Source organism: Scomber scombrus, chromosome 10 (genome assembly GCF_963691925.1).
Source record: "Scomber scombrus chromosome 10, fScoSco1.1, whole genome shotgun sequence".
Taxonomy (NCBI): Eukaryota; Metazoa; Chordata; class Actinopteri; order Scombriformes; family Scombridae; genus Scomber; species Scomber scombrus.
This window is the reverse complement of record NC_084979.1, coordinates 22,453,652-22,479,322: the sequence shown is the minus strand read 5'-3', so window position 1 is coordinate 22,479,322 and position 25,671 is coordinate 22,453,652. Positions and strand designations below refer to the sequence as shown.

General features: G+C 38.7%; 4 protein-coding genes and 2 non-coding genes across 6 annotated transcripts; all 6 read left to right on the top strand.

Annotated features, from left to right (window-relative positions):
- Positions 1-676: 676 nt before the first annotated feature.
- prim1 (DNA primase subunit 1) lies at positions 677-4,459 on the top strand. The gene is made up of 13 exons (XM_062427610.1): positions 677-794; positions 1,012-1,169; positions 1,262-1,368; positions 1,488-1,561; positions 1,966-2,102; positions 2,635-2,693; positions 2,800-2,909; positions 3,071-3,162; positions 3,273-3,405; positions 3,510-3,579; positions 3,662-3,774; positions 4,033-4,131; positions 4,224-4,459. The coding sequence occupies exons 1-13, from the start codon at positions 677-679 to the stop codon at positions 4,241-4,243; spliced, it is 1,290 nt and encodes a 429-aa protein (XP_062283594.1). The 3' UTR covers positions 4,244-4,459.
- Positions 4,460-6,259: 1,800 nt separating this feature from the next.
- Positions 6,260-14,922, top strand: LOC133987386 (nascent polypeptide-associated complex subunit alpha). Its single transcript, XM_062426732.1, has 8 exons — positions 6,260-6,313; positions 7,873-7,947; positions 13,287-13,372; positions 13,654-13,731; positions 13,825-13,971; positions 14,191-14,319; positions 14,419-14,541; positions 14,806-14,922. Exons 2-8 carry the CDS (start codon positions 7,878-7,880, stop codon positions 14,818-14,820), a joined length of 648 nt encoding a protein of 215 aa, XP_062282716.1. The 5' UTR covers positions 6,260-6,313; positions 7,873-7,877; the 3' UTR covers positions 14,821-14,922.
- On the top strand, positions 9,526-13,280 carry LOC133987385 (skin secretory protein xP2-like). The gene is made up of 2 exons (XM_062426731.1): positions 9,526-9,892; positions 10,019-13,280. The coding sequence occupies exon 2, from the start codon at positions 11,125-11,127 to the stop codon at positions 12,760-12,762; it is 1,638 nt and encodes a 545-aa protein (XP_062282715.1). The 5' UTR covers positions 9,526-9,892; positions 10,019-11,124; the 3' UTR covers positions 12,763-13,280.
- LOC133989407 (small nucleolar RNA SNORD59) lies at positions 13,494-13,567 on the top strand. Its single transcript, XR_009926545.1, has one exon. It is a non-coding gene; the product is annotated as a small nucleolar RNA SNORD59 (small nucleolar RNA).
- LOC133989405 (small nucleolar RNA SNORD59) lies at positions 14,653-14,726 on the top strand. The gene has a single exon (XR_009926544.1). It is a non-coding gene; the product is annotated as a small nucleolar RNA SNORD59 (small nucleolar RNA).
- Positions 14,923-18,918: 3,996 nt separating the features above from the next.
- On the top strand, positions 18,919-24,757 carry ptges3b (prostaglandin E synthase 3b (cytosolic)). The gene is made up of 8 exons (XM_062427633.1): positions 18,919-19,060; positions 21,007-21,120; positions 22,007-22,076; positions 22,168-22,266; positions 22,426-22,515; positions 23,353-23,409; positions 23,536-23,563; positions 23,691-24,757. Coding segments are annotated over exons 1-8 (480 nt in total). The 5' UTR covers positions 18,919-19,058; the 3' UTR covers positions 23,711-24,757.
- The last annotated feature ends 914 nt before the right edge of the window (positions 24,758-25,671 follow it).

Here is a 25,671-nt window from a genome sequence, read left to right as displayed (position 1 = left end):
GTACTGTTATCTTTTATATTATCTTCATTCCTTTATCACTATATTTAAGTTATTTGTATTTTACTTGAACGTTTATTTCACGTTTCAATATGTTTGTTTTCATATTCAGAGGTTTACATTAGGTGTAACATGTCAAATATCTCTTGTTTTTTATGGATAATATGCTAGAATTGTTCGTAAATGAAACCATACATTTTGAGAAATATTATCTCTTGCCATATTTCTTGGGCATGGCTTCATAATGTCTCATGTGTGTAACTGGCATTTTCGCAAAATGACTACACTTCCCATGATGCTCTCTTCCTAAAGACTAACAGCACTGCCGCCTTCTCTTTCGTTGTAGGACAAATGTTACAAAGTTGAGTCTAAACCAAAAGTGTGAGGAAATCAGAATAGAGAGCCACAAGCAAACAAAATTATTTAACCTAACTTCACTTGTGATTATAATATTAAACATAGTTTTACTGAGCAAAAATACCCGTTGGTAACTGGTTGCTAACGAGCACGTTTCCTAATTCCGGTGACGCAATTGTCTGAACCTCTTCTCATTGGCTCTCTTCTGTCCTCAAGCTTTTCCCGCGCTGTCTTCGGTGTAAAACAACACTCCGAGCTGGTGTCTTTGTGACAATTAAACACACTCTAACACCGGTACCGGAGCTGTTTCTATAGACACATAATGCCATCATCATTAGCGTCAGATTATGACCCGGCTAGTCTGCCAGATTTATTACCGCTTTACTACCGACGGTTGTTTCCTTTCTCCCAGTATTTTCGCTGGCTAAACTATGGAGGAGGTGAGTAAACCCGATTAGACAGTGCAGGAAAGCAAGCAACAGCTAATGTAAACAAGCTAAATGGCTGGTAAAGGTGACACGTTGTACTCAAATGCTTGATTAGTGTAAACTGTGGTTGACCTGCTCCCCTGTTGACACCATGTTAATCTCTTCTGTTAAATATGGGCTCCACTATTCAACAACACTAATATGTATTTTTTTCCTCTACAACATTCAGTGCACAAGAACTACTTCATGAATCGAGAGTTCTCCTTCACACTCAAAGATGACATCTACGTCCGCTACCAGTCTTTCACCACACAGAACGAGATGGAGAAGGAGATGCAGAAGATGAACCCATACAAGATTGACATTGGAGCAGTGTACAGTCACAAGGTATGACTGCATGCTCCTACCACACTTTCACAGGTCTCAGTGTCAGAGCAGACATTTATATGAAGAGATTTTCTTGTGTTTGTCACCCACAGCCCAATCAGCACAACACTGTGAAGTCAGGAACCTTCCAGGCCCTCGAGAAGGAGCTGGTGTTTGATATCGATATGACTGATTATGATGATGTCAGAAGCTGTTGTAGGTAAATATGTGGTGCATTTTGTTGACCAATGTTTGGAAAGACTGTAAACAACCACTTAATTCAACGTCTCACATCCTGACAGTTACATCTTTTAGATAACACAAAGTTTTTAATTTTAGTGCTGCAGACATTTGCTCCAAGTGCTGGCCCTTGATGACCATTGCTATACGTATCCTGGATAGAGCTCTACGAGGTTTGTTTTGCATTGTTTTCTATTTTACTTTGTTTGTTTTTTGTTGGCTATCATCTACTACAGCTGCAATGATTGACAGAAAATGAATCATCAGCTCTTTTTGATAACTCATCCTTTGTTTTTTAAGTTTTTTTTAAAGAAAAAATGTCAAAACTATCATGTTCCAGCTTCTTAAATTTGAGTATTTCCGGCTTTCTTTAATCTCTGAATCTCTATTTTTAGGGTTTGGACTGTTGATCAAGACAAAGATTAATCTAGAAAAAGATTGACAGATTAGTCAATACTGAAAATAAGCTGCCCTACTCTATACTCATGTTCTCTTGAATTTCTATTAAATGTTATTGAAGAAAATATGACTTTGCAAGGAGACATAATCAGCGACAAACACTTCTGTGATATTCCAGACGACTTTGGCTTCCAGCACCTGCTTTGGGTTTATTCTGGCAGAAGAGGAGTGCATTGCTGGGTGTGTGATGAAGCTGCCAGGAAGCTCTCTGTGGCAGCACGCTCCGCAGTGGCAGAGTACCTCAGCCTGGTGAAGGTAATAATATTTTAGATAACACACTTTGATTTTTCAAAGCTGTGAGGAACTGGATGACAAAATGATAGATGTGTACTGCACCCAAGGTCCTTTATCCCTTTAGTTGACTGCAGTTGCTGCCAAAATGTATCTTTAATATAGGGTGACTTCACCGATTTCTATGTTTATTCCTATTGTTCTAATGTGGGAAGTACCTGTATGTCAATATTCCCTCTATTAAAATATCTGTTTTCACCCAGCTGCAAAAGAAATCATCCTATTTACAGCAGTTAAATTCCTTCTTTAATTAACTTTATTTAACAGGCATTAATGGGTATGACCACAGTGTTTAGTGTGGTAATATTAAAGAGGTTAATTTATTAAGATTCATTCATTTTTACCATAGTATCACCTCAGTTACCAACTGGATATAACTAAAAATTTGAACTCAATTTGGGTTCTTTTTCAATTAGTCAATGACTAGTAGAAATGTGTGTAGAAAGCCAGAGTTCAGTTTTGAGATGTGACGTACTGATCACTGTTGTTTTTACAGGGCGGTGATGAGACTGTGAAGAAAGTAGTGCTGACAGATCCAATTCATCCTTTAATCAGGTATCCATGTGTTGTTTTGAAGTGCGTCTCTGACTGTACAGACTGTTATCAATGTTGTTGCCTTTGTTTGGTTCTGTGGCTTCAGCTGTACCTGTAATCTCAACAGGGAGTCTTTGGCTGTGGTGGAGCATTACTTTGACCAGTACGCAATACAGGATCAGGACATACTGGGCCGCAAGGAATCTATAGACAAAGTGCTGGCCCTTACGCCGGAAGATATCCTTTTCACAGTGCGCTACAGTGTGCTACATCTGTATGTCCGGATCACTTAGATGTGATTAAGATATAAGCATACAATCGATTTTTCTGTTGTTTTAAAAAGATTGCAAGACCATGCAGAAATCTTTGTGTATTTTTACACTTAACTCCGCTCCTACATGTTAAAAAAGAATTGCAGCAGGACTTTCAAAGTGAGAAGAAACCTGGCAATCGTTGGGAACTGGTCAAAAAACAAGCCAGCAGGAAACAGGTCGGTATTTGTGCCTTAATTACATAATTAGTTATTTAACACATTTTATACACATATGAAGAAGGCTTATTGTAAATATAGACACATTAATATAATCTTTCTTCCTCCAGGCTACTGCCAAGAAGGGCCAACACTTTGAGAAAGAAATCATGCTGCAGTATTGTTACCCACGGCTTGATGTGAATGTCAGTAAAGGGGTGAACCACTTGCTGAAGAGCCCCTTCAGTGTGCATCCCAAAACAGGTGAGCACAGATGAAATGAGATTTTAATCAAGGCAGCATGTAAAATATACCACTGACAAAATGGTTGAGTGTCACTGAGGTTTATCTCTTTTAACTCTGACCAGGACGCATTTCCGTTCCCATGGATCTCAAAGAACTCGATACGTTTGATCCTTTTGCTGTGCCCACAATCAGGTAAGTGATAATTAAATGTCTCATTGTCTGCTGTGTGTAGAGTTTGATAATCGTCAGAGCTGATCTTGTAACTTTTTTCTAGTCTGATCTGCGCTGAGTTGGATCGGCCCAGGACAGGCGAAGAAGAAGAGAAAATGGAGGAGAGCCAGGACAAGGAAAACGAGAAGGATGCAGCAGAGAGACGGAAGATCAGAGGTGCCTGAAAATACACAAAAAACACACAAGATTTGTTTTTTTCTTTTTCTGAAAGTCATGAGTAGACTCACACAAAGTAATCAAGCAAGTATTTCCAGACTCAAAATGAGGCAAACGTGTTCAAACAATGACCTGCTGAACCTTGTTTACTCTCCTATTTTAACTATTAAAATAGGTTTAAACATGAAGTATGATCTGAACAGATTAATGAGGCCTCATCTATGATTCTTTCAGCTTATTGATTGCATTTCTTCACAGATTATAAAAGAACCAGTCTGGCAAAGTATGTGAAACACTTGGACCAGTTTCTGGATGGGATGGCTCGTTCGTGGAAAGGAGAACTTCTCAAAAAGAGTGGTAGGTTGTAGTTTTATTTGGTGAAGCAGAGAAAGCATTTTTATTATTTTATGTAGTCAACGTTGTTGTTTTTTCTCTCTTTTTTTTTTTAGATCTTCAGAAGGAATTCTGAGCTGGATCAGTGATCGGTGATATTCGGAGGAAGCAGCGGTTTCTGGCTGATGATGCAAACTGTCCTGTTTTTTGGGGCTTTGTATTGTGGTGGGATGAAATGTTGCCATTTATTTCTGATGAACAATCATTTCATCTAAATCTTTTTTATTATAATCCTCTCTTTCTTACTGCAGAATTTTGTTGTATAATGCCAATTTTGTATGGTTTGTCTACCTGTTGCTATTGTACAGTCAGTTGTGAAAATAAATTTGGTATTCAACTCTGATATTTATGAAGGTTTAATAAGGGTGTTTTGTTTTACCAGAGGTTGTTTTCTTTTTTTAATTTCCTACATTTGCAGATTAATATTATCTCTGTAAATGTAAAGGGCATTTCTTTTATTGAATCATTCTGTATTGATTTCTGTCAGTGGTGGACTGTGACTGAGAACATTTATTCCAGTACTACACTTAAATACAATTTCGATAGAAGTACTTGAATACTGGATACTTAGTTCCTTAAGCAAATGTAGCAATACTGCAATATTAATATAAGTCCTGCATTATAAATGTCAGAGATATATTAATTGTTATATTTTTATATTTTTAAGTAGCATTTTACTGTTGTAGTTAGCTGAAGTGGAGCAAATCTAAACTATTTGTCTTATGCAGACTATTAAATATGTGTCATGTTTTATAAGCTCATTTTATATTTTGTTTGTAAAATCTTGAATCTTAGTGAAAACTAACCAGTAACTTTAGCTTTTAAATAAATGTAATAGAGTAAAAAGTACAATATTTGTCTGAAATACATAAGAACCTCAAATTTATATTAAAATACCTAGGTAAATGTAATTATTACATTCCACCAATGTTAGTTTTATGATACCTTATTCTAATACTCTACTAGGTTTAAGATGGAAATATTGCACTTTTACCCTATTATATTAATTTGATAGCTGTAGTTTGCAGATTCATTTTGACATATAAAAAAATTAAATCATAAAACATGAATAGATTACACAACCCAACACTATAGTGAGTAGCTTAAATTAGCTCCACCTTAAATAATTACATTAAAACGCTATTTCCACATGAATGCAAGTAAAGATATTCCAATAAAATATTCTATAAGGAATTAACACTTACAGAAGTCATTTATTCATGTAAGAGCTTTAACTACCAAAGTGCATTTTGCTGACAGTATGTGTACTCCTTACGATGTTGAATCTAGGACTTCTACTTGTAGTGGTGTATTTTAACAGCAAATGTTGGCTGATACACTTTAATATGGTGAATGTGATAATATCTGCATTTTAGCGTTGTCATTGTGAGGCTAGTATAATCAAATGTAAAAGTGCAAGGGCACTGAGGTGCAAAACACAACAACAATTTTGAAATGCGATAGTGTTCCCCTCAAATGTTGTGTTTTGTGAAATATCTTTTATGTTTTCAGGGTTGGGAAGGTTACTTTGGAGATGTAGATACTTTTCTAATTGTTTTGAATGTTTTCAGCTTTTAGGGTAAGTGTACCCATTAAGCCCAACAAAATTCCAGGTGCTTTCCATGACATGATGTATAAGGGAGATAATTTCTTATAAAGCAAGACCTCTCATTTGAAAATGCATTTGGTAGTTCATGTAGATTTTGGAAAATAAATAAAGATATTTTATGAAAAAAGTCAAAAGTCTGGCATGGGCTTAGTTTGTACTGTGGCACCATTTAAGCCCACGTCATGATTTATTTACAAAATATAAAAAATATATTGTTTTCAAAGAATTTAAAACAGTAATACATCTATTCAGTAACATGTTAAATATTTTAAAAATGAGGGAAAAAACATCCTCCTGAGCAACATCTTAAAGGTCTGGCTTCAGATAGAACCCCCTTTGTAACCATCAACATGTTCATAAGTAATTTTAATCAAATTACACATTTTTTCTCAGTAACTGCAACGGATTACATAAAAATGTGTCACTAGCCCTTTAAGTAACCCGGAAGAAGAATCTTCGGCTCTAACCGGATATTACCGAGAGCCTCCGGTCAGAAGTTCTCTCTCACAGCCATCTTGGATATAACGTCCCAAGTCGGTGAGTGTCTCCGCTGAAAATCCAACATCATCCAGCCATTTTTCACTTAATACCGTCCGTATCACCGGGGTTAAACGTTTAATTAAAGTGCGGTCATCACGTCGGTGCTGTTATTTTTCCCGTTTCTCTCCTTCGTGCGGTGATATTAGTGCCGTTGTACCACCGATTACCGGTTCAAAATGGGCGAACATCATGACTACCAGTTTCTCAGCAGCAGTCAGGGCCGCAGTGGAGCTGTGTGACAACCGGCCGGTCGCTTTGAATAATTCAAATTGTGGGGAAAGTGATGTTAGGTTTTGGTTATTTATCGGTAGCTTCTCTCCGTGCTGGAGCTGACAGATCTGAACATCAGCTCGGTGACACAGACTGGAGCTCAGAGGCTAAAGCGTGGGCTCTCTAACCTGCTCCTCTACTGACAACTGCGAGTGTGTGTCAGAAACTACTAACTCTGTGTTATTGAGCCATAGAAGATAACCTAAAATACTACCATAGTGTTGCTTTACTACACACAAGTTTGTATCTACAGGCCTTTAAAAAAAAAAAAGTCTTAACAGCATTGAAATATGAGGGCTCTTTAACAGGTTTTTTAAAGGAGTCTTGGGGGGGCTCCTCAGTGAAAAGGGGAAACATGTATTTTCACGATTTCATCCATCAGTAGCACATTGACAGAATATGTGACTGTTTTGGGCATGGGTTTCATACACTTTGTCAAGAAATCTCAAAAAGATGTGGGATCCTGGGATAGTCTTATAAAAATAGGGGGTCCACACTCTTGTGTCAGTTTAAGGGTCAGTGAAATGAAAAAGCATGTGAACCACTGCCCTATGTATGTTCAAAGTAGGACTTCTGTGTTTTTAATTGTGTATTTTTACATTTGCACTGCTGATATTACTCAACGACATTAGCTTAATACTCTCATAGCTGTTCTTCTAACTCGATACATTGGCTTTAACACCTATAATACTGAATGCTATTGAAAAAAAGTTGTTTTATAGGATAATATGTACAACAGGCAGGATTTGAAGATGCCTTACATTACCAAAGTAGGAGAGAATACAGGATTGGAGCCCAAGACTTAACTTTTTTTAAGTAGTTTGTGTTTTCTGATGCTGTTAAAGGGTTGTTAGGTCAGTTCAAGAAATGTGTCTCAACAGGTCTTAAATATCCCATCTTAAGGTCTTGAATTTTTATTTTTTTTCCTGAGGTAGAGAGCGACATGAGTTAAAATAAGTTTGTTTGCGGGCTGCAGGCAATGTTAAATCTGTTTTAGTGTGCACCAGACTTGCAGGAAACATCATTAATTAAAACTTGAACTAATCATGTTAGTTTATAGATTATATTACTAGGAGTTGTTGTTATATACAGTGGCTGTTAAGTGCTGGCAAGAACTTGATACAAATGTCAATAAATGTACTTAATGAATGGTTGTAGGTCTTAATTGTTCCTGCAATTTTTCCCTCATTATTAACTGGCATGACAGTGAATAATATATTAAATTGCATTTAATGTGGTAACAAAGTAATAAATTGAACTGTAATTCATTTCATTTTTCTCACCAGCAACCATGCCTGGCGAAGCCACAGAAACGGTCCCAGTTACTGAGCAGGAGATGCAGCAGCCTCAAGTGGAGACTGGTTCGTATATTTAACTTGACTCGCATGTGAAGCTGCATATTGACTGATATTAGAGACTGACCGTACTAATGGGGTCCTGGAACTAAAAAAAAAAAAGTGTGTATTGTTTAACAAATAGCTATCTGTGGAGTAAAGGATCAGTGTAAGATGATTATTTAAGTTCGGGGGGAGTTGACTCAGCTGGCTGGACACTGAGTTGATGTAACAGGTGACGGATATTTTGACCCTCAGCAACCAGGTGTTTGGACAATTGTGACAGTTGTTTTCTCACTGAGGGATCTGCAGTGGGGGAGGGATATAGCTTTACTTGAAAAGAGTAATCCAGGGCCCCTCTTTTTTATTTTTTTTTTATTTTTATTTACACAAACTCACAATGGTGTGTGGTGACTTGCACTTATAACTGGATTTAGCACACAATGCATGGTGGTGAGTGTGGTTTCCCCGTGCACAACAAATGCCTTGTAAACCCACTTTGTGTAGTTGTAGTGGTAACATTGTTAGCAATGGCACAGATCTTTTGCGTTACATTTTTATATTAACCTCCACCTGTAAAACCTTTTTATTATGTCTTTATTTTGAGAGTCATTATTCTTGGTTGTAAAAATGTGTTCAGAATTCAAACACATTGAGTGTACATAAGTACTAACTCTTGGGTGTAATTGTCTTTACCAGTTACACCAGTGTTTCCCACTAGAAATGGTCCGTCTGTGGGTGGAGATGCATGGTGGGTGTGGCATTGAACACAAACTGACTCATTGCAGCTATCAGTCAGTTGGAGCTATCCCTCTACAACCAAATGTAAAAATACAGAGGGTTCAGAGACATGCGCTGCACATGGACCATGACTCGCTGACATTAAACTACTGCGAGCTTGTTTTGAAACAATTTCCCAACATTTGTGTGTGTGCAGCACAGAGGAGACTTTTCAAAGGAAGCAATGAATAACCAATAACTTTGAACTTACTCATTCAACTCACAAAGGGAGTTTTGAGTGAGTAATCTTTAAAAAAGGTAAGGATTAAGGATAAAAAGCTCCATAAGCTACCCTTTTTCAATTTCCTTTTAAAAAATTGAAAAAGCCTTCAGTTTTAACTGTGAATTCTCATAGTCCAATTTGACACCTGAATTTTAAGTTTATGATGGCTCAACCAACAGTTTGTTGCAGTCCAGTTTGTTATATTAAAAAAGGTTACTTTGGGACTGTTAATAGATTTATAACTTTTTGTCATGTATGGGATATTTTGGATGTTAAGCAGTCTTCCGGTGCTTATCTCTCTCGTTTGGACACTGCATGGAGTTTGGGACATTGGGCACTTTTTTTTTCTTTTGGAGTGCACCCAACACGCACCACACCCTTACGCTGGCAAATCAAGAGCCAGTTCCACATCACTGAACTTTTTCCACAAACTCATCGTTTCTATTCACGTGTGGAGCACAATCCTTTTTCACCAGTTGTATCGGGTTGAGCTTGTAATATTGCTCCCTAACTACTGTGATGGCCCTTCCCCCTGTTACTCTTCCTTCATTAGCTGCAGGAGTATTGAGTTCTCCTGCTCCTCCTGAGATGGCTGTTCCTTCAGTACACAAGGAAATCCCATTGGAGAATCCTCCAGAAACTTCTACTCTTGCTGAAGTGATAGGCTCCCCTGAAGAAGTTAGCATTCAGGCTTCTGCTGATCAACCAAACGGTGTACCTGCAACTCAAGACGCGCCTGAGAAAACGGAAGAGATTGTGTCGGAGGCAACACCTGTTTCACTGCAAGGGGCGACTGCTGACCCAGCAGAGGCTTCAGCTGATTTGCCAGTTCCCGAAGAGTCTGTGCCTTCTGCTGAGGCTCCCATGTCTTCTTCAGAGCCGCACATTCAGGAAGAAGTAGCTCCCCCTGAAGAAGTTCTGAAAAAGGAAGAGTCAGCTGTTGCTGCTGAAGAGTCTGCCTGCATAAAGGTTACGCAGATATCTTCTGAAGTAGAGGCCTCTGGAGAAGAGCCGGCAGCAGAAGTAGCTCCCCCTGAAGAGGATCCGAAAAAGGAAGAGTCAGCTGTTGCTGCTGAAGAGTCTGCCTGCATAAAGGTTACGCAGATATCTGCTGAAGTAGAGGCCTCTGGAGAAGAGCCGGCAGCAGTGGCAGAAAATATTCCTGATGAGCCAAAACCATCTGCCTCTGAAGACATCAGTGTGAAAACTGAAGATGTGAAGACGAGTGAAGCACCAAAGTCAGCAGAAGAATGCCAGAAGGATCTCTGCCTGGACGCAGCTCCTGAAGTATCGTCTGGTGACGTGAACGTCGATATTTCTACTCAAAATGAAAACCTAGACGAGAAGGAACCTGTTATACTTCTCTCCAAGGCCATTCAGTCAAAGGGGACTTCAAAATGTGAAGATCCAACTCTTTCCACCCGCCACCTGTCAGGTTGGTTTATCTTTTGTGAAAGGCAGGCTCTCTCTTACCATAACTTTTTGTCTCAATGTTTGGAAAGCACCTTAGTGATTACGTTAACTTGAACAAAGATGTTTTCCATACAGTGTTGATAGTCAGTCATTTTGCAAAATGATGAAATTGCTTTAGCCATTCTGCTATCTGTTTGTTTTCTGTCTGGGGAGGGGGGGGGTATTATAATTAATCATTATAATATATATTTGACATATTTAAGATGCATTATTCAGTATACCACCCCTACATTTCACTGCACATAAAACTTGATCTGTTTGGCCAGGCGTTGGTCAGCTCTACTGAGGCACCAGTTGAGGTTCAGTAGGTGCATTGATGCGTTGCAAAGCCCGGTGCTGTGCCATATTTCATTGAGATGTGGTCTTGGACATTGTAAATACGCATTTTGTTTTGGTCTTTCTTGCATCCTGACTAAATGTAGAATGCAGTTTTCCGTGTGGAAGTTGGTAGTATGTCCCGTGCATTTTGAGTGGCAATTTGCATCAAACTAAAGTTCGGCAGGTGTGTCCTTTTTCCTAACCCTAAGAAAGATGATTGCGTCTTGGTTTGATCCTTTAACCCGCATGAGCAAGACTTCCACTTTCCCTTCAAAAATGTTTAAAGAATCTTTTTCTATTCAGCTACACCTCCTGCCCCAGCTCAGGCAGCTACTGGCTCTGCTAAGCCCAAAGGCAAAGATGCCAAAAGTGCCCCAAAGGCTGTGCCTGGCAGAAGAAAACGCTCATCAATGTCTGCCTCTTCCTCTTCTCCCACCTCACCAAAGTCTACTCCTTCCTCAACCCCTCGGTCACCCGTGCAATCTCCCCTTGCTTCCTCACCTGCTAGTCAGGGTAACCGCTCCGCCCCAAAAGTTGTCAAGGCAGGCAAACAAGGAAAGGCTAAGAAAGGAGAGGCATTTGCGCCTGTTCCTGCCCCTGTGGACAGCCAGGTCACAGGAGCAAGTGAAAAAACAGTAGAGGCGGTCCCCATGAAAACAGTAGTTGAAGCTACAACCGCCTCAGTCGAGCCAAAAAAATCACCAGCCCCAGCTGCTTTTAAAGTAACCTCAAAGCCTGCTGTAGCTGCCCCAGTTTCATTTTTAGATACTATTGCTTCTAGCCCTCCCAAATCAGCTGAAGTTAAGTCACCTAAATCAAAAGCTGCTCCTGTTGCTGCAGCAGCTGATGAGGAACTCCCTCCTCTTATCCCACCTGAGAAGCCTGTTAAAATGCCAGTGTTTGTACCCCCTGTAGAGGTTGGAGAGGTAGCACCCAAACCTGAAGCTGTTGAGGTTGTTAAACCCGTTGAAGCCCCTAAACCAGTTGCTGAGGCCAATCCTGCACCCGTTAAGGTCCCGAAACCTGCACCTGTTGACGTTGCTAAGCCAGTTGCTGAGGCCAAACCTGCAACTGTTGAGGCCCCTAAACCAGTTGCTGAGGCAAAACCTGCACCTGTTGAGGCCCCTAAACCAGTTGCTGAGGCCAAACCTGCACCTGTTGAGGCCCCTAAACCAGTTGCTGAGGCCAAACCTGCACCTGTTGAGGCCCCTAAACCAGTTGCTGAGGCCAAACCTGCACCTGTTGAGGCCCCTAAACCAGTTGAGGCCAAACCTGCTCCGGTTGAGGCTCCTAAACCAGTTGTTGAGGCTCCTAAACCAGTTGTTGAGGCTTCTAAACCAGTTGTTGAGGCTCCTAAACCAGTTGTGGCCAAACCTGCTCCGGTTGAGGCTCCTAAACCAGTTGTTGAGGCTCCTAAACCAGCTGCAGAGGCCAAACCTGCACCTGTTGAGGCCCCTAAACCAGTTGCTGAGGCCAAACCTGCACCTGTTGAGGCCCCTAAACCAGTTGCTGAGGCCAAACCAGCTCCTGTTGAGGCCAAACCTGCTCCTGTTGAGGCCCCTAAACCAGTTGTTGAGGCCAAACCTGCTCCTGTTGAGGCCCCTAAACCAGTTGTTGAGGCCAAACCTGCTCCTGTTGAGGCTCCTAAACCAGCTGCAGAGGCTAAACCTGCACCTGTTGAGGCTCCTAAACCAGCTGCAGCGGCCAAACCTGCTCCTGTTGAGGCTCCTAAACCAGCTGCAGCAGCCAAACCTGCTCCTGTTGAGGCCCCTAAACCAGTTGCTGAGGCCAAACCTGCCCCTGTTGAGCCTGCCGTGGCTGACCCAGCTCCCCGTAAACTCACATTTGCTGAGGCAGTTGCAAAACCTGCTGCTGATAAACCTGAGGTTGAGGTAACTCATTCTGAACCTATCTCATCACCCAAACCTGCCCCCACTCCCGCTAAAACCCCAGCGAAGGTGGAGCCTGTGATCAAGAACGACAAGGGTATTTTCTTCTTTTTCCTCCTGTGTGCTGTTTTTTCCCCACTCTCGCTGCGTTTTCGGTGATGCTCATGCTTAGATATGCCATTCTCTTTAAAAAGCAAAAATCGTGTAAGTAAGTATGCTCTAGCTTTGATTTATAGTTTTAACTGCTTACTAACAGATAGTCGCTGGAATGGATGCAACTGTTATTGGAAACAGTTATGCAAATATATGTCTAATAGGTTTTTTTGTTTTTATTCATTTCATTAGTGAAGATGTGTAGTGTCAGTCTGGTTAATGTTGTATTGGATAGGAGGGTGTCAAGTGTTCAATACTTGGACTACACAGTCATTTGGATTTGAGGTTCAAAATGTTGTAATCAAAGTGACTCGGCAGCTTCAGGTTCATTATTATTGCAGTCTATGTTGTTGGGGTGGGTGTAGTTCATGTTCGGTAATGACAAATGTGTACTGCATTTTTAACTGTTATTGACCAACCTGTTTTGATTTCCCCAGGATTAATGCATATTTTGTTCCAGCTTGAGAACATGTGTATATAAACAGGTTGAGGTGACTGATTTTGGTTTCTGTTGGTGCTTTTTTTTGTAGGATCTGGCACTGAGTCCGACAGTGACGACTCAGTCCCTGATCTGGAGGAACAGGACTCTGCCCAGACACAGACACAGCAAGCTCAGGTGAGAGTTCAGACTTATGTAGAATATTGTATTTACTGGTACGGACTTTAAACACGGAAAAGATCATTACATCATCTGCTAGTGTCAAACATTTTGAGCAGATGTTTTTTGGTCTTTCGACTCTTCAGTGATGATTTACACAGTGACTTTCGTTCTTCTGAGCCTCCTGAAGCCACCCTTTCTGTCCTGAGAAGAGAAACCGTCAAAAGAAGTTCATATTCAAACTTAATTTACATGTGCTTATTGACATTCAATTTGGATGAATATTTTCTGTCCTGTAGCTTGCAGCAGCTGCTGAAATAGACGAGGAGCCTGTCAGCAAAGCCAAACAGAGCCGCAGTGAAAAGAAGGCACGAAAGGTAATGAGAAAAAAAAAGTGAATTGTGCTTTTCTGCCATTTTTCTTATTAAACTTAGCCACATTAATAAAATATGACTTGTATTTTTTTACAGGCTATGTCAAAGCTTGGTCTCAGGCAGGTAACAGGGGTCACCAGAGTCACCATTCGTAAGTCAAAGAACATCTTGTTCGTCATTACCAAACCAGACGTCTACAAGAGCCCCGCATCAGACACATACATCGTCTTCGGTGAAGCTAAGGTAAGGACACAGTAATGACAGTAGGCTTCTGAGCCTTTAAAGGACCATACTGGTTCCTATTGTCTTGTCTGAGCTGTTTATAAGACAGCAGAACAGACTCATTGAGAGATTCAGATCATTGTACGTTTTTTTTATTGATGGTCAAAATGGTACATGTCTTGAGCTAAATGTTATTGCCAAATGATGTATTGATTTTTATATACTCTCTGTGCACCCTAGATCGAAGATCTTTCCCAGCAAGCCCAGCTGGCAGCTGCAGAAAAATTCAAGGTACAGGGAGAAGCTGTATCAAACATCCAGGAAAACACACAGACGCCAACAGTACAGGAGGAGAGCGAAGAAGAAGAGGTAAGATTTTTTTCATTCAGGTTGAAAAGGGGCTAAAACGAATATGTACTTTTAAAAAAAAATATGATATCTAACAAATTCCTCCTCCTATTTTTATAGGTTGATGAGACCGGAGTTGAGGTTAAGGACATTGAACTCGTCATGTCACAAGCCAACGTGTCGCGGGCGAAGGCTGTACGCGCCCTGAAAAACAACAACAACGACATTGTCAATGCTATTATGGTGAGATATAAAATCAACTTTTCCAGTGGTAGTAAAATGGTTTGGAGTCTTTATTCAGTCGGCCATTTTAAATGGTTTGATCAAATCTGTGAATTAATGTGTATTGAAAACTCTTCAGTGATGATTGAAACAGTGACTTTCGTTCTTCTGAGTATACTGAAGCCAACATTTCTGTCCTGAGAAGAGAGAAACTCTTAAACTTGTGGTTAAAAAAAATATCTTGAGACAAAAGCTAACAAATGGTTTTTTTGGTTCCCTTTGCAGGAGTTGACGATGTAAGCAGACCTTGGCAACGAGGAGTCGATGAGGTTGCTGATTTAATGCTCGTTTATACAATTTATACCCAGGATGGAAATAAAGTTGTGGCTTGATGAAATAAAATGTTGTTGTTTGTATTTTATTGGGACATATGGAGGTTTTTTTCATTGTGATTTGGTTGTAAGGGGTTTATTTGTAATATTAATTCCTCTGATCATAATTATTGGCCCACATAATCCTATTTAGGGTCACAGGGTGACAGACACCTGTATATAACAGTCTCCTCAAGTATTGACAGAAGTATATTGGTAGTATTGAGACCAAACTTGAGTTATGAGTCTGACCTTTTTGATTTGAGGTGATGGTGGTCACCAATGACCCCACTGCATTGTAGCAATCAAAATATATGAATTTGAAGTAAACAGCTTACAGCTTGTTAAAGAGTTGATCCTGTGTGAAGATGGCTGCCTGCCTGTCTCCATTTTGTCATGACTCAATAAATTCCAGTGCAAAAAGGCTTAATTTCCTCACCGGGAGAAATAAGTGCTGAGTGTGGATAGCCTTTATAACAATTGGGTGCAGTACTCCAAAGCTTCATTGTTGGATTAAAATTCTCTATAATTCTCTCTTTGAAACAAATTTCACAATTTTACAGCAGAAGCTAAGATATCCTAACATTTCATCCCTAATATGAGTTGGAATGCCAAAAAAGCTGGATACTACACTTCCCATAATGCAACTTGAGAGGAACTTTCCATTAGACCCTCCCTTTTTGATAAATGCGCTTGTCTTTCAAACTTGCTGGTGGAAAGGCTTTCTGTTAAAAAAAATGTACATTCACAAAGCCCAGGCCGAGAGACCTGCTAGAGGTCACTTCAATTATTTCCTCAGATTTGACAAAGCTCTTTCCAGAAATTCAGAATAATCATTTTACATATAACTTTGTGTTCACATTTAAAGACACTTCATTGCATCTGCACACTCATCCTACAGCAGCACATGTAATTGATCTTATACACAGCGTTGTTGCATATGTCTGGTCAGGACAGACAGGCGTGTATCTTCATGATTCCTTTAACCACCGGTATATGGAGTTTGGTGACTTTATTAAATAAATAACGTGCCTTCTTTTGAGATGATAAAGGTGAGTAAGCTTTGATTCATCTTAGGGATTTACAGGCTACAGCTGGACCATGTTGGCACAGAACAACTTAATTTTTATTAAGTAGACTAAGGTAAATAATTGTATGTTCGAACCTGTTTTTAAATACGTGAAACATGAAGCGCACATTATATTATAAAGAGTAATATGGACCATAAAAATGTGAAGGCCCACAGTTAAGAGACTGAGAAGGGAGGGCATAATGAACATAAATCTGGACAAAAGACATGAAAAATGACAGTGAAAAAGATAAAAGCAGTTGGGAATGTGTATAAAATCCGGCTGGGTAGGCATGAAATAAAAATTGGTACAGTTCAAAAATTAAAAAATTGAAGCAAAAGTAATGAATGTAATGAAGAATGGAAACAGATCGGTAAAAAAACTGAACTAAAAATAAATGATTTCTTTCAGCGGGAATTTGCATTTAAATTAAATACAAGGTGTTTCTTAACGTCAGGGGTTGTTTCCAAATGTAAACTCCCAGTGCTGGAGGAAATGTGGTGAAATTAGGGCAAACAATAAACATTTTTTTTGTTGTTGTAAGTGTTGCAGTTCATGCTTTAAAAAATCATTGTATTTAAAAGCTAAGAATATTCTACAGTAAAAATCCCCTGTGAAGATGAAGATATAAAAATTATGTATTGAGAATCCTGAGAATCAGCACTGAGGCAAACCACAAGAGGAAAGAGCTGGAAAACACACCACACTAACATACTTAATGAGCTGGAAAAACACAATTCAACAGGTACAATTTATGGGGAAAATTACTGGAACAAAGAAATATGGGGGATGCATTTAAAAAAAAAAAAAAAAAAAGTATTCTGGTGACATAGTTATAATTGTGCATAAAGAAAAAGGTTATTTGACGGATTGTCCACTTTCTGCAAGTAGTCAGATGATTTTTACTTTATCTACTGTGTCTAGCTATAAATTCCTGTTCTATGTCTACATAAATGATTTACCTGTATTTCCTTAAATGTATATTAGGATAAATGCATGTGATAGAAGAGGCAGAACATGCAAACTCCACACAGAAGGGCAGTCAGTCAGTAGACACGCAACTTTTTTGCTGAGAGGTGACAGTGCTGACCACTGCCCCACTACTGGAAACAGCATGTATGTAAGTATTAAAAGAAAAGCAGACACAATTTAATCATTTGAAGGGCACACAATCACCAAAGATAAAAAGAGGGAGGGAGGATTTGAGGTGCCCATGTCATTTATGTAACTTTCTGTACTCAAACTAGTCAATCAAATTAGATGACTAAAATGTGCACTTTAGCATTGAAAACTGCATTTATTTGTGTTGTGTTTCCCCCTCACAATTACTGCTACCCAAGAGACAACATTAGAAAGTAGATTCAACTTTCAACAAATAGGAATACAGCCTTAAATATGCATCTGGATTACTGTCTTCCTTTTTTGTCTGTATTCTTTTGTGTAATGATGTAAAACATGTTTTCCTGCTTGTCTGTAACACCCTTGGTAAAGGTTGCAATATTTTAATATATATGTTCACAATTTTTCAAGTCGGGTGTCCATATGAAAACTGAAAGAGAAAGATGTTTTTCTCACTCATTCTTACTGTTTTAGTTTAATCAAACTTGAAAACTCCTGTAGGCCTACATACCTACATGGCTCTTAAAGGATTAGCATTTAAATGTGCTTTCTATTTAAGTGCTGGGAGCCAAACTCATAATGTGTAAAAATGCATTTAAACATTTATCTGAAGCTTAGATAGGGCTTAAGCAGTCTGACTTAGTCATATTAAGTGGATATCTGCTACATTTACAGTCTTTTTAGCTGTAGTCTAATTCCCTCTTGTGGGTGTGTTTCCTTGGATAGCGTTTCCCTGTTGAGCTGCAGTGGAAGAACAGTAACAAAAAAAGGGACCTTGGCATTAAATAGACTGTTACGTTGAAAAAAGATATCTATTTGATTTGACTCATTTGGAAATCCAAAGTCTCATATCAGATTCAGATAAACCTTTAAATATTTTTTTTGCACAGAGGGAGGACTGTGTGTCACTTACATTATAAATGAATTATGAAAGGATCTTCCGATGATCAGTATGAACAGCAGGAGTGGTTGTGGCAAGAAAAAACAATTTCAGTGTTCATTTGGGCACCTGAATGTTGTTTTAAGACATAGTTGAACAATTGTGAACCTATCCTTTACAGTGCTATAAAATACATTTTTATGCTAAATAATGTGCAGATACAGTTATGTGCATTTTCTTTGAATCCCCACAGATTCATCTATAAACTGCTCACTTATGGATATGGTTATTAGAGACTGGGGGGGGGGGAATTACAGTGAATTATGAAAATGTTGATGATTACAAAGGGGGTTACATCTGAAGTCAGACCTTTCAGATTTTGCTCAGGAGGGTTTTTCCCTCATTTTTTAAATATTTAACATGTTACTGAATACATATATTGCAGTTTTTGATCCTTTGAAAATAATACTTTTTTTTATATTTTGTGAATAAATCATGACAGGGCTTAAATGGTGACAAAGTACCAATTAAACCCATGCCAGACTTTTTTTTAACAGAATATCTTTATTTTATATTGCAAAATCTACATGAACTAATGAATACATTTCAAATGAGTGATAAATCTTGCTTTATAAGAAATTATCTCCCTTAATAAATCATGTCAGTATCCATGAAAAACCCCTGAACTTAGATTTTGATGGGTACACATTTGTTAGAAGAAAAAAAAAAAAGTAATAAAATGCAATAAGTTAAATTACTTTGATTGAGTAATTTAACCAGTTACAATACTTATTTCATTTTAAATAGGGTAACTAGTAATCTATTACATTTCCAAAGTAACCTTCCCAGACCTGATAGCAGTCACTGCCTCCCACAGCTGTGACTGAAAGCTCTAGAAACGTCTCTTACGCTCTAACTGCGTCAGAACTGCCATCCTCGTCCTCGCGTACGTAAGAAGATCCGGCGTACAGTCCACAGGCTAGAGGCGTTTTTGCATTGCTTGTGTGTGGGCAGCGTTTCCTTCTTTTTTTACAGGCATTTCTATTCTTTTCACCAGGCTGTTTTATCTGTGAAAAAGAAGCTCACTTTCACGCCGACATGTAAGTTGTGGGAAGTGGGGAAAAACGGAGGGAAAAAAGCGATAGTACGAGCTGAGTAGCTAGCTTAACTAACGGGTAGCCGTCAGACAACATGCTTTGGCCAAGGCGGGAGGTTGGCCTTACCTCACTTAACTGTGAGCTAACGGTGACTCGCTCACAACCTTAGCTGTAATTATCCATACTGTGTATTTAAAAAATAAATTAAAAAAAGCCCAAGGCACCATCAGAGTTATTTTAGCAGAACAGGTTTCGCCGCATTAGCTACTTTTACTTTACGTGATTTCATGTGTCAGGTGCACCGCATGGCTTAAACTAGCACGGTTAGCAGAGGCTCATAGAAATGCTCCCTACAATGCTATCATTAGGTTAGCATCAGGTCTGTGCCAGCAACCGTGACTTCAGCTTTATACAGAAAATGTGGGAGCTGCAGTGATAACAGCAAATCTCTTTAATCGGTGGAGGATTTGTGGTGTAGTCGTGAAGGGAGGGAGCAACAGCGTTTTGTATTGAAAGCTAACGTAATGTCCATCCACTGCTTTGGCTGGTCCACGATCATTTCTAAGAGGATTTGAAAAGCTAAAAGAGGGGCCATCACTTCAATGCGTGGACGAGAAATGCGCTAATAATGTAAAGATAGTCGGGAAATGATGGCTACAACTGCTGCATAAAATTAATATAAATCGAAAACGAAACCGTAGTTATTGATGAGTGGTAACCACTGACCATGTATCTGTACTGGATAGGAAAGTATTTCTCATTGATGTAGATGACGATACGTTTGTATTGATAAAAGACCAATCACATATTATTTAATAAGGTTTAAAGGAAAGGTTCACAGTGTTTCATGTCTGTCTAAAACAACGTTGAAATAGATTTTGATTGCTATAACCATTCCTCCTGTTCACACTAGTTATGATAAGATCCGTTTATAATGCACTTACAATGTAAATGATGGGGGCCACATGTCTTCCTTCTATGCAAAAATCCATTTGAAAGTTTATCAGAAGCTAATATGAAGCTACAGCCGTCCATATTAGTCTAAATATCTTATACAATTAGTCTTTTGTGCCAATGTCACTCTTTTTGTAACTATTCGTCCACTTGATTGACTATTATAGACTGCTAATCTTTTAAATGCTTTTTTTTTTGCACAAAATGACTGTGTGAATACAGTGGTCCTCATAACTGACTTGAAAATGCATTCGCAGGGGATCTTTTAGTAGCCAGTATGAACAGGAGTAATGATCAGTGAGGAAAACCTCTTTGATTGATGTTTTAAAAAACCCACAAAAACCTATCTTTTAAGGTTACCAATCTTGGGGGAAAAGAGCATAAATTATTCCTCATATCTTGTATTAACTCTATTAGTCGGTATTTCTAAGTTAATTATGCATCACTACTTATTTTATGCTGACTTTGGTATATTAGTCACACCCAAAGACTTAAAAAAAACATGATTATAACTTTGGCATCGCCAGGTTAAAAGCAGTACAATAATATTCATAATTTCTAGGAAACCTGAGGTGAAACCATGCAAAAAATACTGAAATTTGACTTGTCACAGATGTTTTACCTTCTAGGCGTCTTGATACAGGAGCACACTGTGTAACTGGATGCTGTGTGGCAACCTGATACACAGGCTTTTTTTTGCCCACCTGTTACCTGTACTGGTGGTATCATGTATTTTTTATGAAAATTGTGGCTTTAATGATCTGTACTATGTACTTCTACAAAAACATTAGATAGGCATTTTCTAAAGTGCTCCTTATTTCTGCATCAGATCCTGACATTGTGTAGAGCTCCGGCTAAAAGCACCAAGATCTGCGCTCTAAATGGGTCTCGTGACTCACACTTTAAAAGCATTAAGGGTTGCTCTCTTTTTACGTGCCGTTTAGAGTAAGTATTATGAAGCTTTTGATGTTTTGACGTCTTCTGTTTCTTCACAGGCATCCAGCAACTGCCAAGTGGTACGACAGGAGGGACTCTGTTTTTATAGAGTTCTGTGTGGCGGACAGCAAAGATGTTAAAATCAACTTTGATAAAATAAAATTCGGTTTCAGGTACGTTTGTCTCATGCTGGCTATTAAAACAAAACTATCAAGCTGTATTTTACTATCAATCTTGTGTTAAATGCATTGTTGTTGGGTCTCTTTTTGGTGACTGAAGTTTAATGCAGACTACAAGACTTTCCTCCAACAAATGTCTCAAATGTGAGACTTTTTGCCCTCCTGCCTGTCACAATAGGCCCTCTAGTTCAAGCTTCTCTGAGACATGTCCTCATTGTGTCTTGAGTAGTCTCTGACACTAATACAATTTTCAAGCACTTTTGAATTTATTGTAGCCAAAAAACAAGAAGTGCTTGAAATCGTAGCACCTTGGACCAATCTAAGATGGTAGAAGAGCAACATCCAATGAAAGTACAATGGGGAACAGGAGGCGGGAGGGAGGGAAACAGCAGACACATACATCCCAAAATAAAATAGCACAGCACATAACCATTAATTATTATGTCTTAACAGGCAGCATAGGACATAGGATGCTTCAAAGACATGCAGCAAATGCTGAAACAAGATAACAAGTGTGCAGTTGTATGCGATATTGTGATCAAAAATAGTTGAATGTCAATTTCATCACAACACAAACCACAAATAATCCTGTTTATTTTTACATTCAGATTAAATATATTTCTTTAATTATCACGATTATTCGCACCAGCTGTGTGTTTTTTTTACAAGTGGAATAATCTTGTAATCAGTGCACCACATCTGGGATAAGTTGTGTACACACTCACAAACACTTCGCATCATAACAACAACAGTTTAGGACCCAAAAAAAGTCTCATGGTGAAAGTTCAGCACAACATTTTTTGAACGTTTTGTAGCCTGCATTTGTCTTCATGTTTTCTAAGAATTTGAAGTGTAATTTCTGTTTTTTTTTCCTCTGCAGTTGTCTTGGTGGAACTGACAATGTCAAACATGAGAATGAAATAGACCTTTTTGAAGCCATTGATGAAAATGTAAGTATGATCATTGCTTTGTATAGTTTCATAGATCACACGAAATGTATCCTGAAATTAACAACACATTTATGTTTTCTCGTAAACACAGGAATCCAAACATAAACGCACAGATCGCTCAGTGTTGTGCTATCTACGAAAAGCGCAGCCAGGGAAGGCGTGGCCGAGGCTAACAAAAGAGAAGGCTAAGGTAATTTACACACAAGCAAACTGTTCTTCTTGTCTTGAAGGACAGTGTGTCATTAAATTGGCTTGAAATGTTAACTGTTAATGCAGTACATTCAACTGGAACTAAAATGACACAAATGTGTGTGTGTCCCTCCCTATTTCTCTCTCTCTCTCTCCACAGCTGAGTTGGCTCAGTGTGGACTTCAACAACTGGAAAGACTGGGAGGATGACTCAGATGAGGAAATGGGCAACTTCGATCAATTCTCAGATGTAAGTGCTGCTCACTGACTTGTACGAGTTCAAATTTGTCTTTACTTTAAAGAGGTAAATGTTTGGAATCATGAGGAGCTTTTTCCCAAATGATTGCATCAGCTTTTATACCATCATTAAATATAACAAACATCCAAAAAACTCAACCATGGCATTTGCACCACGCCCAGAATGTAAGATAAAAAATGTGGATAAAGGAATATAACTGTTTAAAAAATGAGATGGTAAAATTCGCATACTTTTGTCCTCCTAGAGATGTCCCAATGCAGCTGTTCTGTTAAAACATTATTTATTTCAGTCACATGAAAGGGCCATACAGAGTCTCAAGTTGATGTTTATGCATGTTTTCAACAGAATATTGCACACTTGGCATAAAAAAGTCCTAATTTATATTCTAGTGAGGTAGAGTTTTCAGGTTAAAAAAGGAAAAAAGGAGCTCCCTGTTTCACACTTGGCCTGGAACCTTTTTTGCTTGTCATTCCCTCCTCTCTTTCTTTACTTTAATTTCCTGTGTTCTCTCCACAAAAGAAAAACAGAGCACTGATATCAGAGCGGTACTTGTTGTCGACCAACACCCCAAGTATAGATATTCTAATTGGTACTAGGAGACACAAAGAGAATGATGCATGCCTACTGTCTAATCTTATTAAGTGAAAAAATGCGGCAGAATGCCCTGTCATTCCTTTCATCAGGAGAAATCACATTATTGATGTAAGGTATGAACTAAGCTGAAACTGATACAGATGCAAAGGTTTTTCCACCTTTGTCCCATTTCGAATGCCTGGGTTTATGAAGCATTTAAGGAAAGTAAATGACACTTTTGGTGTAATATTACAGATGATGAACAACATGGGAGGTGAGGATGACCTACCTGATCTAGACGGTGCAGATGACGTAAGCTTTTTTCCCCCTTTTGTTTGCTTTCTAAGCATTTATTGGCTTGTATGCAGTACTGAAAACTGATATGGGGTTCAGGCTTACTAACATTTCCCTAATCTTTTACCCTTTTGATTTTTTTAGGATGAGTCTGCAGATAGTGACGATGAGAGTAAGTATTAATGAGCCTTTACAACAACTGCAATTACAACTGTATATGATGACTACACCTTTTTAAATGTGATGTTTGTATTGATGCAAGGTTTTAATGTGTTTTTCCTGTTTGACTTCACTTTCAGAAATGCCAGATTTGGAGTAGAAGGACTGTAAGACTCTGGAATGAAATGGAAGAACAGAGGGCAAGAAGAATCAAAACAAATGTATATCTTGAAATCGAAGGCAGTGACAAACAACTGTACATATGAGTCAGTAGCCATATTTAAATCCATAGCCTCAGCTCCAAACTCTTGACCGATCAGTCCACTGAAGGTTGATATGCATGGTATTGTACAGAGCAGCTATCTCCACTTCCATTTGCTGTACTGCACCTTTTTGGGTATCGTTTTACTGTTAAATATTACAACTAAGCACACATTACTTGTTGGAAAAGCTGTATAGTTGTCCTCAACTGAGCAATACGTGTTAAGAGATTTACAACTTGTTTTCAAATAAATTGTGGTTAAAAAAAAAAAATTTAAAAAAAGAGGCCCGCCCGTTCCCAATGTTGTGGTTTTAAGTTAGTCGACCAGTGTAGTTTCTCATGATTTTTAAGACAACACTAGCTGTGTACATCTGACAATTAGATGAATTTACTGATTGGGTTCCTCTAAAGCCTTCCATGTGCCGTGAATTAGATATCCAGGAAAACCAGTCCTTGTTTCTGTAGCTTAACCTTCCAGCTTACATGTTTCCCTTTACTTATCGTTTAATGTTCGTGAAATTGGAGTATTCTGAAATCATTGCAGAAATATTTGCATCTTCCCACTGACCATCTACTCTGGTAATTTGAATGAATTCCACACGTTCGGTATCTTAACAGTTCCTCTCTCCATACCTGCCTAACATGCACACTCGCGTTAGACTGCAAATGCAAGACAACATGCTTTGCATTTCATAAAGAGGCCTGAAGCTCGGTTGGGCCTCAACATCATGTGGTTCGTTGCTATCCTCCTGGTTCTTTCCATTTGTTCATCTAGAGTAGATCCTCCCTCGTTGGCGAGGGAGTGTCGGAAAGATATGGCGACATGTAATGACCAAATTATATTTGCACTGTCAATAAAATGTAAGGGGAGACCAGTAATGTTGAATTACAGTGGAAATTCTTTTTTTATTGTCTACATCTTTCTAATAAACTGTTTAAGAATCATTTTTAGTGAGTTTTTTTTTTCTCTTTACATCTGATTAATTTATATAAGTGTGTCTTTCTTCCAGAAGTACAGGGTTGGGGATGGTGGGTTTCAATCCCTTAAATATTATTGGGAATTAAACATTTTTTTGGATATAAGACATGATTTTGGGGAATTGTAGGAGCAAGTTGGGCTTTTACCCTGACACTAACCACTTTATTAGGAACATCTGTGGAATATAATACAACAGCTCTGCTTTAAATTCTACTTTGACAATGTTTGTATTAGTTTTTGTTAATATTGTCAGAAAGGTGATAATTATACTTTGCTACTGAGGTTGTAGTGGTTGGTGATGGTGTACTGGAGTGCATTATATTGGAAAGTGTTCTCAATATTATGCGCCACTCATATCTTAACGGAATGGACAAAACATTAGCGACACTTTAATTTTCCACAATTTAATGGTGAGTGTATGTACTAAGATTGATTTTAGTAAGCAGATGTATTGTGTACATATTTGAGGACATCCTGAAATCACTAATTTTATTTTTAGACTTACAAAGACAATTACATCAGTGTTATGGTGTTGTGGCCCTGTCAGCAGGGTTTCAATTCTCTTAAAATTAGAAAAATAAGTTTCAAGATTACAGTGCATCACTTGATTGCATACTCAAAGAAACTTTACAGGATATAACACTGGCCTTTTCATGTTTTTAAATAAACTTTGTTGTATTTAATAGAGGTAATCTTACTTAAAGTACTGTGTTCCTACTTGAGTATGATTTCTTTGGTACAGCAGATGTCGGCGCTAGGACCCAGAATCCTGCAGGCAGCTCCACCGAGAATGAAGACTTCCTCTTCAGGCCTGATTTCCTCACTGTCGTTTATGAGAAGGTTTCTGAAATATGTTAAACTAGTTTCCTGTTTTACTCTG

What these genes read in the sequence shown, in the direction of transcription:
- ptges3b (XM_062427633.1), top strand. An exon ending in AAAATAAAATTCGGTTTCAG is followed by an intron (nt 21,121 to 22,006) that starts GTACGTTTGTCT and finishes TTTCCTCTGCAG; the next exon opens with TTGTCTTGGTGGAACTGACA. An exon ending in ATCTAGACGGTGCAGATGAC is followed by an intron (nt 23,410 to 23,535) that starts GTAAGCTTTTTT and finishes TGATTTTTTTAG; the next exon opens with GATGAGTCTGCAGATAGTGA.
- prim1 (XM_062427610.1), top strand. Translation starts at nt 677, where the DNA reads ATGCCATCATCATTAGCGTCAGATTATGACCCGGCTAGTCTGCCAGAT. An exon ending in CCTGGATAGAGCTCTACGAG is followed by an intron (nt 1,562 to 1,965) that starts GTTTGTTTTGCA and finishes GTGATATTCCAG; the next exon opens with ACGACTTTGGCTTCCAGCAC. An exon ending in AACAAGCCAGCAGGAAACAG is followed by an intron (nt 3,163 to 3,272) that starts GTCGGTATTTGT and finishes TTCTTCCTCCAG; the next exon opens with GCTACTGCCAAGAAGGGCCA.
- LOC133987385 (XM_062426731.1), top strand. Translation starts at nt 11,125, where the DNA reads ATGTCTGCCTCTTCCTCTTCTCCCACCTCACCAAAGTCTACTCCTTCC.
- LOC133987386 (XM_062426732.1), top strand. Translation starts at nt 7,878, where the DNA reads ATGCCTGGCGAAGCCACAGAAACGGTCCCAGTTACTGAGCAGGAGATG. An exon ending in GCAGCCTCAAGTGGAGACTG is followed by an intron (nt 7,948 to 13,286) that starts GTTCGTATATTT and finishes TTTTTTTTGTAG; the next exon opens with GATCTGGCACTGAGTCCGAC. An exon ending in TCGTCTTCGGTGAAGCTAAG is followed by an intron (nt 13,972 to 14,190) that starts GTAAGGACACAG and finishes TGTGCACCCTAG; the next exon opens with ATCGAAGATCTTTCCCAGCA.